General features: G+C 31.8%; 1 protein-coding gene across 6 annotated transcripts in view; it reads right to left on the reverse strand.

Annotated features, from left to right (window-relative positions):
• The window catches only part of LOC134706762 (hemicentin-1-like), a 107,052-nt gene that overhangs the window by 54,074 nt on the left and 33,033 nt on the right, over nt 1-19,945 (reverse strand). For all 6 annotated transcript variants that reach the window (XR_010105656.1, XR_010105657.1, XM_063566024.1 and 3 more), the window contains 16 exons: nt 19,528-19,710; nt 18,720-18,815; nt 18,015-18,287; nt 17,248-17,535; nt 13,886-14,158; nt 12,220-12,495; nt 11,502-11,765; nt 7,429-7,716; nt 6,550-6,831; nt 5,670-5,951; nt 4,902-5,186; nt 4,384-4,638; nt 2,704-2,988; nt 1,957-2,235; nt 1,397-1,675; nt 613-897 (listed from right to left, as the gene is read on the reverse strand). Coding sequence is in view for 4 of the 6 variants with exons in the window: in XM_063566024.1 (XP_063422094.1) it covers nt 613-897; nt 1,397-1,675; nt 1,957-2,235; nt 2,704-2,988; nt 4,384-4,638; nt 4,902-5,186; nt 5,670-5,951; nt 6,550-6,831; nt 7,429-7,716; nt 11,502-11,765; nt 12,220-12,495; nt 13,886-14,158; nt 17,248-17,535; nt 18,015-18,287; nt 18,720-18,815; nt 19,528-19,710 (4,173 nt within the window). In the remaining 2 variants the exon portion in view is untranslated. The remainder of the gene's footprint in view (nt 1-612; nt 898-1,396; nt 1,676-1,956; nt 2,236-2,703; nt 2,989-4,383; nt 4,639-4,901; nt 5,187-5,669; nt 5,952-6,549; nt 6,832-7,428; nt 7,717-11,501; nt 11,766-12,219; nt 12,496-13,885; nt 14,159-17,247; nt 17,536-18,014; nt 18,288-18,719; nt 18,816-19,527; nt 19,711-19,945) is intronic.

The following is a 19,945-nucleotide window of genomic DNA, read 5'->3' on the forward strand; positions in this document are numbered from 1 at the left end:
TTCTTTTTAATTTATTGTTTTGTACATAAATTAGACTATTAAGTTTTTTTGTTTTACATTTTTCATTTTAGGGCCTTTTAAAGCTTACTACGTAAGATGTATGTTTTACTCATTATTGAAGGCCAGACAATGCCTTTAAGTTTTTAATTTCTACATCATTTGGTCTCTGGTGGAGAGTTGTCTCATTGGTAATCAAACCATATCTTCTTGTGTATCATCAAATGCTTATATGTATCATCATCATCATAACCTTGGGAAATAAGGTACGGTGCATTGCTAGGATCAAAATCCTAATTTAAATTCCTACCTTTGCTCTGATCAGTATTTTAATTCATTTTAATTATAAATAAAAAAAATGTTTTATAAAACAATTGCTTTTAAAAATACAAAGTTTCATTAAGTTACCAAATACATTTTCCTTTTATTTTATGTGTTCATGGTTAAGATAAATTTTAAGTGTCATCTAATTAATATTAAATTCTATTTAGATGCCAGCTGAGCACCACCTTCTGGTGGCATTTGGCTGATGTCTGCTCTTTGGTCTGGTTATTGTCTCTTTGACATAATCTCCATTTCCATTCTCAATTTTATTACAAATGAATAATGATCTACCTCTGACTTCTAGGTTGAAATGCTGTTTGTCCGATCCAGCCACATTGGTAGCTTTACATGTATATTTCCCAGCATCCTCCACTTTGGCATTACTGACCACTAACCTCAGGTCTTGATTCAGCACCTTTAAATCGTGTAACAGAGAGTCAAATAGTGGTATCTTGTCTTTTGACCAAATAATGGAAGGTGTAGGAGACCCTGACACAGGACATTCTATAAATACTGTCTGGTTCTCTATGATGGAGAACTCTGTCTGTAGATTACCTCTATCTATTGCAGCTGGCACTGTAAAGATTTACCTATATGTATTTACATCTTGCACTGTGTAACAAAATATATTCAAGACACTGTTACAAAAAGTAAACTAATCTTTATTTAATATTGATAAATAAAATCAATTAACTTAAAATAGTTAAATAATGTCTAAAGACCATTAGTTTATTGTTACTATCTTTATATGCAAGCAGCTTGAGTAGCAAATAGTTCACAGGAAGTGGAAACTGAAAGTTCAATCAGTTAACTGGACACATCCTGTCTTTTTTTACCATGTCTAGATCTGGGACAATGTGGGATATATATACAGTGGACTTCTACAGTAAAATGTCAATCAGGACTACATTGCTAATTTTCAACTTCAAAAAGTTGATTCAAATGTAACAGACTTTTCAATAGATTTTTAATTTTCCACATGGTAAACCCAGTTTGATGTTTTGATAAATAAATCAAATTTATCTAATGTATGAGAACTTCAGCATTAGGCTAATCATCATGTAGAAATACTTACACTGCACAGTCAGTCTAAAGTCTTTATTTAGACTTCCTGCTTCGTTCACTGCCTGACATGTATAAGTGCCACTGTCACCAATTTGAGCTTTTGTAATCTTCACTTGTCTATTATCACGAAGTAGCTGATGCCTTTCACTCTCCACCAATGGGATGTCGTTTACCAACCATGTGACATCAGGTAATGGTACACCCTCTATAGGACAGTCTAACAGTACAGTACGGTTCACACGTACTTTAGGGCTATAGATGACATTGGACTCATCAATGGTAGGTGGAACTGTAAGGAATCATATATATATATATTAACTTGTACTTGTTAATACAAAATGGTATTATTCAGACTCAAGCATAATTTTATTTAATGATCATACATTCTCTTCACTTGATTTACCATTTTTTTCCTTTAACTTTAAAGCTGAGTTTATTAAATAAGAAAATAACTATTTCATATATGATCATATCTTTTGTATTTGCATTTCTTAAATACTTTCTTTCATCTTATTAGCATATTTATTGAAGATTAAAGTGGAAAAATATAGTTTATCCTGTAATTAATACCAAGCACAAGCAGAGTCATGTCTTGTTCTGATTTCCCTGCAGTATTTGTTGCTGTACATGTATAGTTCCCTGAGTCTTCCACTCTAGTATTTATAATCTTAAGTTTTCTCCCATTGTCCTCTGTTAGTATATTGTTATTGTTAACCAGTAACCAGCCATTTTTAAACCATTCAATAACAGGAACAGGGGTACCAGATGCAGGACAATTCAGTACTGTTGTATCACCTGATATTACTTTGGTAATGTCATTATTAGCTGAATCATCAATAAACGGAGGTACTGAAAGTACAGATATTTAAATGTTATGAGTTTATCACTAAAACTTTAAAATTCAATAAAAAAACAAATACTTATTTGATGAGAACTTTTTTTCATTTTTGTTGAGGTTTGTCTAAAATGAAAAACATAGGCAAAATGTTTTAGTGAGGCAAGGTTAATGATTCTTTTTTTTTTTAGTGGTCTTTGAATGCACTTATTGGGTGTTTTTTTGATGGCACATAATCAACAAATTTCAAAGATTTGTGTACAAAAAAACAACAACCTCTAAACATTATCAAAATTGAGAGGCAGTAGGCCAAATCCAGACACATCCATCACCTCATTTTTTTATAATCTCTTCTTCTCTTTCTTTTTCACTAACAAGACTGTCTAAAATCTTAGGTTTATAAATTATAGTAACCAAACCATTATCATACTTACTAAAAACCAAATCATTTACTTACCTATAAAAAATATCCATTAACATACCTAATACATCCAGATCATATTCCTGTTCAACACTTCCAGCTTCATTCACAGCCAAGCATTTATATACACCATCATCCTTAAATTGAACTTCTTTAAAATAGAGTTGTCTCCCCCTAGACTTCAATTCAAGGTTGGAATCTGATGTGAAGTCAATTATTTGTCCATTTTTATACCATGTGATATCAGGTGGTGGTCTACCTCTTGCAGGACAATTCAGTGTATGAGGGTCACCTGTCACTACTTCAGGATTCTTATCAATTCCTTCGTCATCAATATTAGGTGGAACTGCAATAGTGTTATTACTTTAGAAATGACATTATTCTTAACTTCAGTTCAAGACTCTTTCTTAAATTGATTTTACAATTTTTTTAAGAATGTATTGGGTATCTATGTTTATGATGTTCAAATGATGATGAAAATACATTGTTTTGTACGTATGTGTAACATACATTTATTTTGGGTAAAATGGAAAACCCACAGTATGTACAAGATCTTATTAGTGCAAGGAGACATCTAAAATTCACGTTTTATTATAAAATCATTCCTCCATGTACTTTTGTTTAATGCTTCCGATGATTACAATCTACATCAAATGTCTAATGTAAAAACAACATGAAATAGCAATACAGTGTAATACCACCATTGGTTTTCCACTATTAGTCTTTGATAATTTAGCACTTTTAAAAAAAATGTGCAGAATTCATCTTTCTCTTAAATAAAGAAAAAATAGGCATGAGTAAAGCTTTATCATGTCCAATACTATAAACAAAAATTTCCCATCATATTTCATTGTATAAAATAAAATAACCATCGCTGGAATTTAACCAATCAAATTTGCATACCTTTTTTCCCAGTCAAGCTTTAGTAAACATGTGACCTCAAGTTTCCACAGTATTCTATAGAAACACCAAATAAACAAATAATGGTGCTTTGAAACACCCAAGATATAGGTTTATGACTCAGAATTTTTTTACTGCAATGAAATGTAGGATTTATTTCCTACAACTGTAAAATTCAAGGGAATTTTTTTCCCCCGGACCTTTTACCTATGCAACCAGATGTGTCATACTATCATTTGGTGGTATTACACCTTTTAAAACATCCAATGTTCAAGCTTTTTGTAGGCTACAGAACGAAACCAAAAAGATTTTTTTCAGGCTAAAAATTAAGTTTTTCATATATCATTGGTCCAAATTTTACTGGGTAGAGGATAATCAATATTGATGTTTGATAATAATTGGATGTGATCAAAGGCTCATTGTTGAAGGTTGTATTTTGACCTAAAATTGTTTACTTTTTACACATTGTGGCTTGGATAGTGAGTTGTCTCATTGGCACTCATACCACATCTTCTCATTTTTATTAAACATCATTCTTAACCACATGTTTATTCTGGCTGGAAAGTTTCAAATTTTCTAGGGATTTTGTTCTCTATAAACAACATTCTTTATTCTATGAACATGCAAGACATATATTAAGGTACTAGTTTAATCCTATCCACCCTGATGGAATATTTTTGTATGAAATAAATGCCATCAGTGTAAAAACAGAAACATATTTATAAAAGAATTAAACCTTTGTGTTTCATTTCTAGTAAAAGATACAACTTTAGTCAGTGAAGTGTTTTCCAAGGAGTACATGTATATTTAAAAGTTTCATACATTTTTTTAAAATACTAACCTTGAACTTTAACATTAAATTCGACCTCTGACTGTCCAGCCTCATTTTGAACTACACACTTGTACATGCCTGCATCTCTAACATCAACAACATCAATGGTTAGCTGCTCAGTATCCTCTGACAACACACTACCATCCTTATACCAAGTAATATTAGGTATAGGTATGCCTACACCAGGACATATCAAGGTCAGAGGGTCACCAGATATAACTTTGGGTCTGGTGTCAATCCCTGTCATATTGACTCTGGCAGATACTGTCATAATATAGCAAAATGATAACACTATTTGATCTTTTTTCTTGATAAAGAATAACAACAGCACTTAATAATTACTTTTTTAAGAAAGAGCAAAGAAGTGCAGGTTTAAATTACTGAACAGGTGAACTGTTTATCTTGTATTCAATTCAGAGAAATCTATAATTTTTGTAACTACACTCACCTTTCTTTTGATTTTTAAAAGACAATTAAATATGGAGACAATTTACAAACTCTTAATATTTTATGTTGTAAGAACTTACACAAAACTTTGACACTGAAATCTATATGATCATCCCCAGCTTTGTTTGAAGCTTGACATCTAAATACAGCTGTGTCTCTTTCACTTGAAGACAAAATATATAATTCCCTCCCCTCAGAGTTGACCTGATATGACTGACTATTTGTAAAGTTGATGGCTTGGCCATTTTTATACCATGTGATAGCAGGCAGGGGATTTCCCTGTACAGGACAGGCAAGAGTAAATGGGTTATTCAGTATCACTTTATGGTTCCTCTCCAATCTGTCCTTGATAATCTGTGAAGGCACTGCAAAAAATATATATTAATGTTAAATGCTGTTTTGTAAGTTAAATAAGTAATGGATTAATTTAAATGATCAACAGAAGATGTAAACAAATCCACATATATATGGGAAGAGTCTACTAGAGCGCTTCTAATTAGGTATTATTCTTTTCTTTATTGCATAGTAAATTTGTCTCGTAAAAAATCTATATTTTAAGTTAATTTTACCTTGACCTCACACCTTAAAACTAATGACTAAAATCTCTTTTTTTTTATCTTGTATTGCCGGAAAAAAAAATCTGTTTAAAGTTTCTCTCTATCTTATAAGTTTTTTCCTCAAACATAAAAAAGTGTAAAACAAGAATCATTTATATGCAATAAATCCTAAAAGAAGACAAGTGACAATTTCACCTACACGGACTTATTTTCAGATTTTGTCAAGAAAAAGCACTAGAACACAAAAAAAAGGTTATAATTAGGAAATAAGATATTTGTATATCATCTTACATAACACATTGACATCAAAATTCTTTTCACTCTGCCCAGCCATGTTTTCAGCTTTACAGATATATCTCTTGGCATCTGTTTCCTGTATATTACTGATCTCTAATGTCCATCCATCCTCCAAGAGGGACAACCTCTCAGTGTTATTTCTTATAGCTTTATTATTTATAAACCATGTTATTTTGGGTGGAGGAATACCATTGGCAGGACATCTCATTCTTAATGATTTTCCATGTATGACTTCTGGTCTTTCTACTTCTCTTGGGTTCTCAATAGTTGGAGGAACTGAAACATTATTAATATCTTATTACTTCACATGTTCCTATGTAAAAGTATCAAGCTAACACTGTAAGACAGACAGGTATGGGTCTAAACGACGTCTTTGGATGCACTCTGTCACAATAGCCAAAATTGTCATCAGAATCAAAGTCATTACATATGGTAAATACCAAAATGAAATTTCATTTTCTTTCACCTGTACGAAATGAATTCAAAATATAATTTCCCATAGCGTTTCTTTCTTATCTTTTGCCTCACAAACGTTCTTTTAAAAAATTTTAAAGAATAAATCACACTTTAACAGACCTCCACATGAACATCTCTTATCTTGCTTGGTTTCAATTGGTTCAGCCATTTTTATCTTCATGTTTTATTATTACTTTCAGTAATAGGGTTGCCATGTTCAATCAGTTCATCACACATTTATATTTTCACTAAACTTTGTGGATGCTAGCAAAGCCAAGTTTTGTTTCAATAAGCTGTTCAATTTTGGAGCATACAATTTCTGAAAAAGTCTACACAACAAATGAGTAAAAGCTCACACTAGTTCACTGACCAAACTAAGCTGAATATGTATTCTACAATTAATTAACATTGATCCTACCATTAACTTTTACAATAAAAGTTTTTTCTTCCTTCCCAGCTGTATTCTCTCCAACACACTTGTAACTCCCAGAGTCGTCTACCTTTGTTTCTGTCACAGTGAGTCTCCTTCCATTTGTTGAAATAGTCACATGACTACTGGTTGAAATAACCTCCCCATCTTTGTACCATGTGATATTGGGTGTTGGAACACCACTAATTGGACAATTTATGACCAATGGTGTGTTCTGTATGGGTGTCATGTGATCAGGTGATGCTGCTGTGGTGTCAACATATGGTGGAACTGCCAAAAAACAATAAAATATACTTTAACTTGACTGAAATGATGTCAATTTTTCTCAAATTTGAAGACATTCAGCTATATTGCTAAACTTCACTAACCTTAAATTGAAAACAACAATTTGAATTTTCCCTATTGAAACTTCACTATACATATTCAGTAAACGAAAGTTGATTACCAATTGATGAAGACATACATGGCACAGTAAAGAATGTTCAATTGAAGCTTGATTCCAAAATTTTTGTGAAGTCTGATTTGTAGTATGAGAAAATTGTGAAGGCAAAGTTCATACATGGTCATGTAAGAATATATAAAATCATTACATTGTTTTTATTTGATACTGTTATTTCTCAGTCAAATAAAAACTGTTTATTTCGCATGTGAAAAAAATTCTGTTACTCTTCTGGTGTCCGATACAACAATATCATCATTGAGAGCTTGTTTATCTCTCTGCTGTATAAACTATTTAAATATCTCATACCTCTTATTGATAAAATTTCTGACAGTATACTGGTAAAAGATAAAGTGTAAATTCTTGTCTTCCAGTTCCTGGTAATTATATCCTTAATTGATGATTTTATTAACCAAAACATATATTACCATGAACATTGAGGTCAAAGGTTACATCTGTCTCTCCTGCTACATTTCTAGCTACACATTTAAATCTTCCATCATCCCTAATCCTTGTATCGGTTATGGTCAACATCAAACCATCATCTGATATAGTATAATAATCCTCATCAATCTGTTGGCCATCTTTGTACCACGTGATTGAAGGAAGGGGATCTCCTTCCACAGGACAGGTCAAGGTTATATTATCATGAAGTATAACATTTGGATTTCTACTATCTGGACCATGTGAATCACTATCTATTATGTTTGGCTTTACTGAAATAATGAAATATTGTATTAATTCTACTGAATGAAGGAAATAATTGAAAGTGGGACACTGAGGTAAGAGTCCAGGAGTTAATTTTTTTTTCATTGCATCAATGTTTCATTGAGAGACAAAAAATAAAATTCAGTAACTTGCAAAGGGGGGGGGGGGGGGGGCAAGGGGGGTCCCCCAGGGCTTCCAAAACGGTCATATATTCCGGTTATTTGTATAATGTCCGGTAAAAGACCGGCTGGGAAAAGCATGAAACGGTCATATACTTTTTAGTTTTCAAGGCTTTTTCGGTCATTTTAATATAATTCACGATCTTTTTGACCCAACATTTTGCCTTTAACAGCCATACATTTCCGGTCATAAAAGTGACATGTTGATTAATTACTATCAAAACAACCCTTACTTCAATACTTTCTAATTTTAATCACGGCTAATTAGTTGTTGGACAGCTGAAAACTACCTGTTCAGGTGACAGGTAAACTAATTTTAGTACCGGACATCGTATAAATTAATCTGTCCATTCACAATTACTTTCGTACATTTCAGCGGTTTGTATCTAATTGATTTAGTCCAAAAAGATCAAATTTATAATAAATTCATTTATAAACTTGATTTCTTGAAACATTTAAAAAGGTTTTACATGAAAAAATCGTCAGAACTACGTTGTATGAACAAGAACATGTGTGCGCATGTGCAGAGGTGGGAAATTCAATTATGCATCCTACATTTCTTCAAAATTCTAAAACTATCATTGATACCTGTACCTAATGTTCATTTCAAGTATTTTGTTGAAGAAATAACGTGGAAAGAGCTTCTTTGCTCAGTCGTGCTATGTAAACGTACACGGATTTTACGTATCCGTTTATGGTCCATGTTTTACCATTGTCAAGTCAACATCCGGTTTTGAAAAATGTGACTTTAAAAACGAAAATAAAGTTCTTGACAACGTCATTATGCACAATTAAAGAGTCTAATGCAGATATGAGCACGCTGATGTGCACACTTTGAATGATGCAATGCCCATTTTAACAGTTTATGTCAGAACATCAAATTCATATCAAAGTAAAGTTTAATATCGTTTTTAATCTAATGTCAATCATTGGGATGGCCATCTGATTACCATAATTGCCTTTTGTGACTTAGTCTTGGGGATTAAAATTCGGATCAGATATAAAATGTCCGGCTGGCTCAGAAAAATTTTGGAAGCCCTGGGGTCCCCATAACAGCAAAACAGTGAATTGATTTGGTGAAAAACTGATAACAAGGAATTGAAAGGGGATAATAACAGATAACATTAAATGAAATATGAAAATAAAAGGGAGACGGATTTATATAAGTTCTTCTTGTTTCCGAATCCCTGTATTTATATTTTATTATTATATTTCATGCACCTTTTGAATAAAATATTGTTTAAACTAAAATAAATCTGTCCAGGACCAATCCAGAAGATGGCTCGTAGATCTTATTATTTAACTTGTGGTATGGACCTAGAAAATTGTTCTTCGTCACGTAAACAAAACGCTTAGGCCGTTGAGGCAGTTCTGCTTTCGGTTGGTTTTGTTTCTGTAACTTGTACAATAAGTTATAATATGCATGTTGAATTTTTCTGAACGAAATATACTAGTTTCTGTTTTTGATATAGGGATATTTTTAATCTAGGGCATTTGAGGGCTCAATTTTTAATGATTTAGGTTTTTTTGACAAAAAGCAATATATATACTTTACAAGTATTAAAAAAACAACATTGATGCACAATATTTCTTTTTATTTAATGACCTCATGATAAAACTTACTTATAAAATACAAAAATACCAAGATCAGTGGTGACAGGACATGTAACTGAAACACGCATGCCAGTTATGGTTGTTCTGATAATAGAAATTGACTCAAGTTAGAAATTGGATCTAGTGAAAATATGGATGACACCAAAAGAAACACCAATTATGTATCTTTTGTGAAATTTTAGATTATGGAAAAGTTAGGTACAGCATTGGAGAAGCTGTAGGATTTTAAAAAGGGTATTTGTCGAAAAATTAAACTGAAGACACATCTGTATTTGCATCAATGGTTTCTGAGCTTCTTTTTTCGCCATGTGAAGCAGTTAAAAAGCTTTTAAAAATATGTAGGTCTGGGTTCTCTTTTGTGTAAAGGAAAAGAGAGGGAGTTGCACCTATTATATAAATGCTAAAAGAAAAAATTCCCAAAGCCATAACTCAAACCCACACCACTTAGTAACGTAAAAAAATTCAAAAGAGAAAACTAACTGTCTAATTTATCCACAAAATAGTGAACGAGAAAACTTAGTAACACAGTTAAAAACTACAACCACTGAATCCGGGCTCCTGACTTGAAAATAGGCACATACAGAATGTGACTGGGTCAACTTTAGCATACTAGTTGGTGCCCAATCCTCCCCTAATCAGGGACAGTGGTGTAAAAGCTAGTACAACATAAAGATGAATATTATGTGGTCATTGAATAGAAAAAATCTATAGGGTGTACCAATGCTTTTTTTATAACAAAATCCATACTATAAGTTATTGCACAAGTAATAAGTAAATTATAATTTGTATAAAATGCTAAATGTTCCCAGACAATGGAATTTATTACAAAGGATAATAATTATATATACTGGAATGGTCCTGGGTCCAATTGATTTTATATGTTTTTGTGATGTATGATACTGAGATTCTTCTTCAAATACAGGGCTACCCGATATCACCAGTAGAAAGACCCCAATAGATATACGTTGTAAGAAGATGTGGTAAGCGTGCCAATGAGACTATTATCCATTCAAATCACAATTTTCAATTATCTTCAATTTCTACGGTAGATTGGCTGTCAAAATGCTAACATTCAAATTTTCAATAACAGTTAACAGCAAATAGATTCTCACAATAACAGATAACAAAATAGAAAAAAGTCCTATAACAGCTAACAAAGAATTAGACAATAACAGCTAACAGGAAATACATTTTTAGAATAACAGATAACAAAGAATTAAAATGCCCCATAACAGCATAACAGTTAAACCCCTTGCCCCCCTCTTGCAATACTATTAAAATTCCAACAAACCATGCCAATAGTATCCTCATCAAATTATTCAAAACATTGATAATTCATTCATACACAAACAAATCTCATTTATTTTCTGAATTGTGAAATTTTTAACTACTGTAAATTCAGAAATTAATGCTAGGTTTTTATTATTGCAAAAAAAAGCGACAGAGTTGTAAACGCAATAATATTTAAACTCGCATTTTGAAATATTTTATATGAACAGGATTTTTCTCAAAATCGTAAAAATTAAAATCCCATTCAAGTCTTAACTGACTTGCAATAATAAATGCACGCAATAATTTCTGAATTAACAGTATTCATGTAATGCTATGTCATTTTGAGACAACTGAACAGACATGACTATACAACAAGAAGTACTGCTAATTGAAAATAATAACCACTACACCACATAAAGAAAGAACAGTTGAAAGTTGCAGATTCAGAATGGGATGGAAGGAAAAATGGATGAATGGACTCCCTTTCCTCTGTGTAACTCCTTCTTCAGAAAGTAAGAAGTTTATCAGGCATATGTCCCATTAAACATAAAAAAGGATGTGTCATTGGGAGATAGATGCCCCCCTCCCCTTTATATGCACATCAATAAAGGGGCATTACTCAATATGGTGAAAGTGGTGCAACCAAAACTAAAATTAATCTACATTTAGTGATAATAAGCATTGTGTATAAGTTTAATACTATTTGACATAAAAAGAATATTTCATACCATGTACATCTAAAGTGACATTTCTTTCAACAGAACCAGCCTGATTTGTAGCCCGACAGCTGTATGATCCTTCATCAGATGATTTGACCATTTCTATATTGAGAGATCCATCTGATAAGATGACTGGATCTGTGATAGGTATGTTATCTTTGTACCAGGTAATGGTGGGTATAGGGGTACCAACAGCAGGACAGACTAATGTCACTGATTCTCCTTCAACTACTTTTGTTGTAGCAGGTAAATCTTGTGGTAGTTCTGGAGGAGCTACAAAAGAGAGACTCATATTGTTAACAATTTATTCTAAAAGCAATACCCCTCCTTAATTTAGTGAATATCTGATAACTGATGAATGCCTATTAAACATGTCAACCCTTTTTGGTCCAATCAGTAAAAACATTTTGTGAGATGCCTGTAAATTGTGTTTTTTCTTCTCAGAAATTGTAATCCTTCATAAAATTTTACTATGATCATCTATGTCTTAACTACTAGACCAATTGTGACAAATTAATGATTTGATTTAAATACTTCAACTAGATACCAAGAGAAGTAGAATAAAGTGATAAATGTACCTCTAAGGTACATGAACAAAGTGTTATGTGTACTTCTATGGGAAGTGAATGAACTGTTTCGCATACCTCGAGATCTAGCTTATGTGTAACAAAATGAATTTAACAGCTCGTCATAAAAATCTTGCTGTGATACATGCTTAAGCTCATACCATGAACATTTAAATCAAACTCTTTAGAGACATCCCCTGCCACATTCTCTGCCTGACAAACAAAATGGCCGCCATCTTGTACTCCTACATCATGTATTGTCAGGGATCCAGATCCTATCAGCTGATATTTATAAGATTCCACATCTATTATGACACCATCTTTTCTCCATGTGACTGTTGGCATTGGTTCACCTTCCATTTCACAGTTCAGATTCACAGAAACACCTTTGGTAACTGTCAGTTGTGATGGATCTCCACTAGCAATTGTTGGAGGTGCTGAAATAAAAAATTGAAAAGAAAAAAATCATTTCACATCTCAACATAAATTGAATTGCCAACCTGACAGTAAACCGGTTTTCTGTATTTTTGACGGTATTTTCAGTCTTTATAGATCTGGCAGGCTTCAAAATGTCCGACTTAAATAGATAATAAATGACATTAGTAAAAGCAACATTATAATCAAACTTTGGTTTTGGTGCACAAGTCCCAAATGTTATGGCAGACAACTAAAGGAAGAACCTGGAGTAAATTTTGACAATGGAGCAGGGGTATAATTATGAAAGAGATTTCAAAACCTTACTCATAGACCTAAAACAAACAAAAATCTATGAGGCATCACTGAAGTCTGATAAAGAGTGGTGTACCTGTTTTTTATTGTTTTCTTAAACAGCAGTATTCAACAAACACCTATTTTAGCTAGCTTCCTTAATTGATGATGTGAAACAGAGCAAGCATATTTTTTTATCTGCCAGGGATCATTTTAACATACATTTTTCACTTATTCTTACTACATTTGTATAGACTTCAAGATTATAATTATTTTTTTTTAAACCGTTTTTTTTCTAAAGTGAATATTGATCAATATTTTCGAAGGGTTAAATATTTCTCAGTGATGTCCTGCCATGGCTTTGTTTGAATTTGTTTGTTAGTTTTTTGGTGATGAATGTTTGTCTCTCATATTTAATTAACTGTGCATTTGTATTCAGATATCGCAGATCAAATTTATTCGTTCATTTTGTAATCATACTTTTTTCAATTGAGTTAAGTCTGCCAATTTATATTTTATCGTGTGTTTTTCTATGTTGTGATGTTATGCTATTGTTTCAAAAAAAGGGAGAAGGTTTGGATCCATTAAAACGTTTTATCCCGCTGCAAATGTTTGCACCTGTCCTAAGTCAGGAATCTGATGTACAGTAGTTGTCGTTTGTTTATGTAATATATACGTGTTTCTCGTTTCCTGTTTTGTTTATATAGATTAGACCGTTGGTTTTCCCTTTTGAATGGTTTTACACTAGTAATTTTCGGGCCCTTTATAGCTTGTTGTTCGTTGTGAGCCAAGGCTCCGTGTTGAAGGCCGTACTTTAATCTATAATGGTTTACTTTTTAAATTGTTATTTGGATGGAGAGTTGCCTCATTGGCACTCACACCACATCTTCCTATATCTAGATAGATGGATAATATGGTATTGCAAAATGTGATATTCAATCATACACACATTAAATTATACACAAATTGTTGGAATATAAATAATCTATTTGTACTTGAATCGAAAAAGAAACAAAGAATACAAAGCAATCATAAAGTGTATGAAATAGATATTAACCTAGCATTTAATATATAGTTTGTCTTGTTTACTGTAGTGTACGGTAATAGGTAACAACTCACTGTGTACAGAAACTGTTATAACTTTAGTTGTCTCCCCTGCCTCATTATCAGCTACACATTCATAAATTGCTTTATCACTTGTCTTTACTCTCGATATAGTCAGTCCAAATTCATCAAAAACAAATCTACCAGATTTAGGGTTAAAGGTCTTGAAGTTTTTCCTCCAATGGACAGTAGGATCTGGTATCCCATTGACAGTACAACTTAATGTCACCGTATCACCCTTTAATACAGTCTGTTCAACATTCTGTTCTCCTTCTATAGTTGGTGGAACTGTAATTAAAATAGAATTACTGTTTTTGGTCCTGTATAGCTTGCATTTTTTAAACCAAAATATGTTGTTTGTACAAAGGGTGTGGATTATACACAACTATAGACATATTTTTCTTTATTATTTTTCATTCAAGACATTAACATACAGTACATACAAAAATTAAAACAAAAATTAAAATATGTTAAACATATATGAATGAAATATTTTGATACTGTATACATGAATTCTAACCCCAATCTCCTCATGCAAATGAATGTCTAGTGAACAACACCAATGTGCTCTAAGTATGTTAAGGGCAAACTATACAGTTTTGATCCCGTATAGTTTGATGAAAATTTCCATATAGGCTATTTTTTCCCTGATTAAATCAAATATGTAAAAAAAATTATACCTTTATGTGCTACTTTTTGAGTTAAATGAGGTCGAAATTTTGTATATTTGCTAAAAAGTCAGATTTGTGGCCGTATTTTCCCTTTCGAAAGAAAACCATAACTTTTTTGTTTTAAAAGATAAACACAAATTGTTTTTTGTTAAATAATCAGTAATTTCTGTATTTCATATGTATCATAAAAACTTATGCATTTTTCATTCAGAAATAACTCATATTTATCAAATGATCACAAATTGAGAAAAAAACTTTATTTTTTGCTGTATATTAATACATTAAAAAAATTGCACTTTGTACAGTTTTATAAAATTTGGTTCACATAATCTCCCTGCAAAATGAAACAAAATGTCATTTTAAAAAATAGGGGTCCATGCACTCTTTTTCAATTTAAATCAGTTTAAATGATAAAATTCAGTTGAAAAATGCATCTTTTCCCCGTATGTAACAGTGTGACGTCGCAAATATAACATTTTATGTTAGCAACGTCATAACCTCCCCTGTAACTGTATCATTTGCCCTTAGCATTTTCATTTTTAAGCATGATTTGGGAATAAATTGTAAAATTGCCATGAACCCTAATAGTCAACCAGGACACCATCAGTTAACAGTTTTTGTCACCTGGACTTTTATAAATATTGCATTATTTGGGAATAAGTTATCTTTCTATTACTGTGGATTCATTTTTTTTCGTGGGTACCAATTTTCGTGGTTTGAAGAAAATTTGCATATTCGTGGATATTTAATTCGTGATTTTGCAAAAGTCTGCAGACATTCCTTTAGGAAATTTGTAATCATTGAATATTTGAATTCGTGGTTCTTCTGTACCCACAAAATCCACGATAATTAGTATCCAATGAATATTAATGAATTCACAGTATATAGTTTTAAACCTTTAGTTTTTTTTTTATCTGATGAAGACAAAGAAATACCAAATTTTGAGGTTTTTAAATGCATTGAAGCATCAAATGGTTATCAGACACAATCTCATTTCTTTATCAATATTTATGATGTCCTCAATTTATGAAAACTTCTGTTTTAGACAAATTTTAAATAATTTCAAAGCTTACTTAAAGCAGAATTTCCTTGATTCAAATTAACAAGACTCCTTAAGGGCATACGATACATTTTGATCCTGTATTTACAAGTTCGTGAAAATTTGCATATAGGCTATTTTTTACCTGATTCAATCAAATATGTAATAAAAAATATATCTTCATGTGCTACTTTTTGAGTAAAATGAGGTCGAAATTTTGTATATTTGTTCAAAATTCAGATTTGTGGCCGTAATTTCTTTTTCGAAAGAAAGACACAACTTTTTTGTTATAAAAGATAAACACAAATTGTTTTTTGTTAAATAATCAGTAATTTCTGTATTTTATAAGTATCCTAAAAAATTATGCATTTTTTAAATCAGAAATAACTCATATTTATCAAATATTCATGAATTGAGGAAAATACGTAATTTTTTACTACCTGTTTATAAAATTTTTAAAAATCCTCTATTTACAGTTTTAAAAAAGTTGGGTCACATAATCTCCCTGCAAAATGAAACAAATTGCTGTTTTGAAAAATAGGGGTCCATGAACGCGTTTTCAAATTAAATCAGTTTGAATGATAAAAATCAGCCGAAAAATGCATCTTTTCCCGATATGTCACAGTTTGACGTCGCGAAAATAACATTTTATGTTAGCAACGTCATTACCTCCCCCTGTAACTGTATCTTATGCCGGGCATACACTACAGTTTTGAACCTGTATTTACAAGTTGATGAAAATTTGCATATGGGCTATTTTTTACCTGATTAAATCAATTATGTAATAAAATTTATACCTTCATGTACTACTTTTTGAGTAAAATGAGGTGGAAATTTTGTATATTTGCTCAAAATTCAGATTTGTGTCAGTATTTTCATTTTCGAAAGGAAGACATTACTTTTTTGTTTTAAAAGATAAACACAAATTGTTTTTGTAAAATAATTGGAAATTTCTGTATTTTATATTAAAAAGTATCATTAAAATTTATGCAATTTTTATTCAGAAAAAACTCATATTTATCAAATGTTCATGAATAGAGGAAAAAATGTCATTTTTTGCTTCATGTTTATCAAAATTAAAAAAAATTGTGCTATTTACAGTTTTATAAAATTTGGGTCACATAATCTCCTTGTAAAACGAAACAAAATGCCGTTTAAAAAAATAGGGGTTCATGCACTCGTTTTCAAATCAAATCAGTTTAAATGATAAAAATCAATCGAAAAATGCATCTTTTCCCGATATGTCATAGTTTGACGTTATGAAAATAACATTTTGTGTTAGCAATGTCATTACCTCCCCTGTAACTGTATCGTATGCCCTTAACCTTTTAAATCAAAGGATATCATCCTCTTTAGAAGAGTGTAAATAATAATGCCAACAGAATTCATGATAAATACAGATTTGTGGAATGATGGTTAATTTTTTTATTTATTAGTGACTGGATTAATTCTTAAAATGGTGTCCATGAACACTTTCAAACAGTTCCTGAAAATCATATTCGATAAAAAAAAAACTGAATTTCTGATGGTAATTGGTACTAGACAAAGAATACTAATTTTCATTACTTGCACCTTTTAGCATAAGATTTGAATAGATCTTTCCCTTGTAGACCCTTTGATGCAGAAAACCAATGCAAGTTGAACAAGCACAATGTATATGTAATAACCTCTAACAAAGAGAGAAACCGTTTTATCTATATCCCCCACAACATTTGATGCACGACATCTGTATTGTCCAGTATCTGTTGAGTCAGAGCTAAATATTTCTAAACTTCCATCCTGGGTGATAAAGTAGTGTAAGTCTGTCATGGAGATCGGAATTTCATCTTTGAACCAAACTATATCAGGAAGAGGGTCTCCTTCCACTTCACAAGGGAGGACAACTCCAGAACCAAGGTTTACTGTAAAATTTGTTTGCTGATTCTCTGGACTTGCAGTGTTTAACTTTGGAGGCACTGTAATGACAATAGATATAAATATAAAGGATAAGCTTGCAACATTGATCTATAAATTTCATTCTTCACAAATGTGAACAACTCAATCAAAATTAAAGTGATAAATGTTATAAAAAAAAGGGCACAGTATAACATCAGTTCAAATCATGGAAAAAAGTACATGGCATAGCCTAAGAAGTGGCCTTTTGGTTAATTGCATGATAAATAATCAGCAGCTAGATATGCTTGAGTTTAAACTGATGAGATTGTTTACAGTAAACTGCAATTTGTTAAGTATATTTTTCTTGAATGAATTATTATTATTGTTATTTTTCGTATTCATTTTTGTGTTGTTTGTTTGCATAAAGTTTTAAAACAGTTTCTTTCGAGTTTATTTGATAGGATGTTGATTAATAACCTTTGTTTGAATATCTGAAGCTACACTACAAATATACCACTTAACAAAATCTTAACCTAATTAAGGACAATACATTACCTACCTTGCACGTTAATGGACACAACTGATGTGGAATTACCAGCAACATTAGTAGCTAAACAAGTATATACTCCTTCATGCTCCTCCTGTACGTTTGTTATCACTACTTTACTGGCTGATTCTAACACAAAATGGCTGTCCTTGATAACCTCTTGACCTCTGGCCAACCAATGAACAGTAGGTTTAGGATTTCCTTGTACCAGAACACAGTCCAAGGTTATATTTTTGCCTTTGATCACATCAATGTATGGAACAGTGTATGCAATCACAGGTCTCACTAAATAAAATACACAATATATACACATAAAGATGTGTAAATGATTGAACAGTGTATGCAATCACAGGTCTCACTGAATGATATACACATGCACTTAATAAATAAACCTGTGGATCAAATGGTAAATCATTCCAACATAACATTTAATATAAATTTCAGAGTTCCTGCGAAAAATATGAAGAAAATTTCAATACTTCCCAAGATTGATTATTTGTTGTGTATTTGAAGTTCCTTGAATTTCATAGAACGGACAGCTGAAAACATTCGATAAATTTATAGAGGTAAACAAGTACTTGACTTGATACTGGCACAAAATGGTGAAGGATAAACCAGTTTTACATGCACTCAAATCCCTCCTTTGACAATTCAAACATTTTCCAGTAAAATCTGTTGTCTTTTCTAATAGGCAAGTCATAATATCCTCCTACTCACATATTCCAGTAACAGTTAGGTATGCCGTATGGTCTCTTGTCCCAAACCTATTTTTGACAACACAAGTGTACCGCCCTTCATCTTCTGGTTTAACTCCTGTTAAAATATATAAACAATAATAGCATAAATCTAATTACTTATAATAACTATTAAACATGTCTTTAAACTTCAAAAAAATGGAGCTTACTCATGTCTTAAAACTTCAATAAATGAAGCTTACTGAACAAATACAGATGTCTAAAGGATTGATTGACATATTGCTTGATGTCACATCAGGAATTATACAAAGAAGAATAGTAAATCAATCTCTATAAACATGCTTAACAAGAAACTAATTAATCTGCCATGACTTACAAAGCCTTGAGTGACATTTCTGATACAACCCTTGAAGGGAGTGTGATCCAATCTCTGATGGTTATTTGGAAGAAATAATATTTCCAGTAATCACTTGGTGATGCTGAAATTCGGACATGCACTTTTTTTTACTTGGAGAAATAAGCATTTGCCACAAAAATTATAATAACATTCATTCACTCCTGTCAACAGTAACATTTTAAAAGTTTTGTCAATGAATAAGATATTTCTGCTTAAACTTCAATTTAACCTGTTTTAACTACAGTGTAACCTGCATAATGCTACACCTGAGTAATCCTAAAGCCTGCTTTAACTGACACATTTTCATGCTCTTAAATGTGCCTATCCTTGCAAAACAATGTTTGAGTATTCCGACACCCTGCTTAATCCGACCTTTTTTCTAGTCCCCCAGTGTGATGGATTACACAGGTTATACTGTACCATTATGTTTTACCTTGTATAAACAATTCTCCTCCTGCTAGCTGCATTAATCTTCCTTCTTCAACATTGACAGGTTTTCCATTGGTCAGCCATGTTATGGTAGGCCGAGGTTGTCCTGAGGCTCTACATGTCAATGTAGCATTGGTTCCTATGTCAGCTCCAGTGTTAAGAGGTGGTCCAGTTATTCTAGCTTCAGCTATGAAACAAGGAAATACAAACCAAATTTAAGATTTTATATAATTATGTTGCATTATGGTTTCTACTGATGCTTAATCTGAGTTATAGTAAAATCACATGTTTGAATGAATAAATTGAATAAATTAACCATGCCTTTTAATATAGCAGCTTTCTTTATGCAGTAGATGTATACCATAACTAGAGGATTTAATGAGCATGTATAGTTTACTGACATATACTGGTTTATGACAGAC

Source organism: Mytilus trossulus, chromosome 2 (assembly GCF_036588685.1).
Source record: "Mytilus trossulus isolate FHL-02 chromosome 2, PNRI_Mtr1.1.1.hap1, whole genome shotgun sequence".
In the NCBI taxonomy this organism is placed as follows: Eukaryota; Metazoa; Mollusca; class Bivalvia; order Mytilida; family Mytilidae; genus Mytilus; species Mytilus trossulus.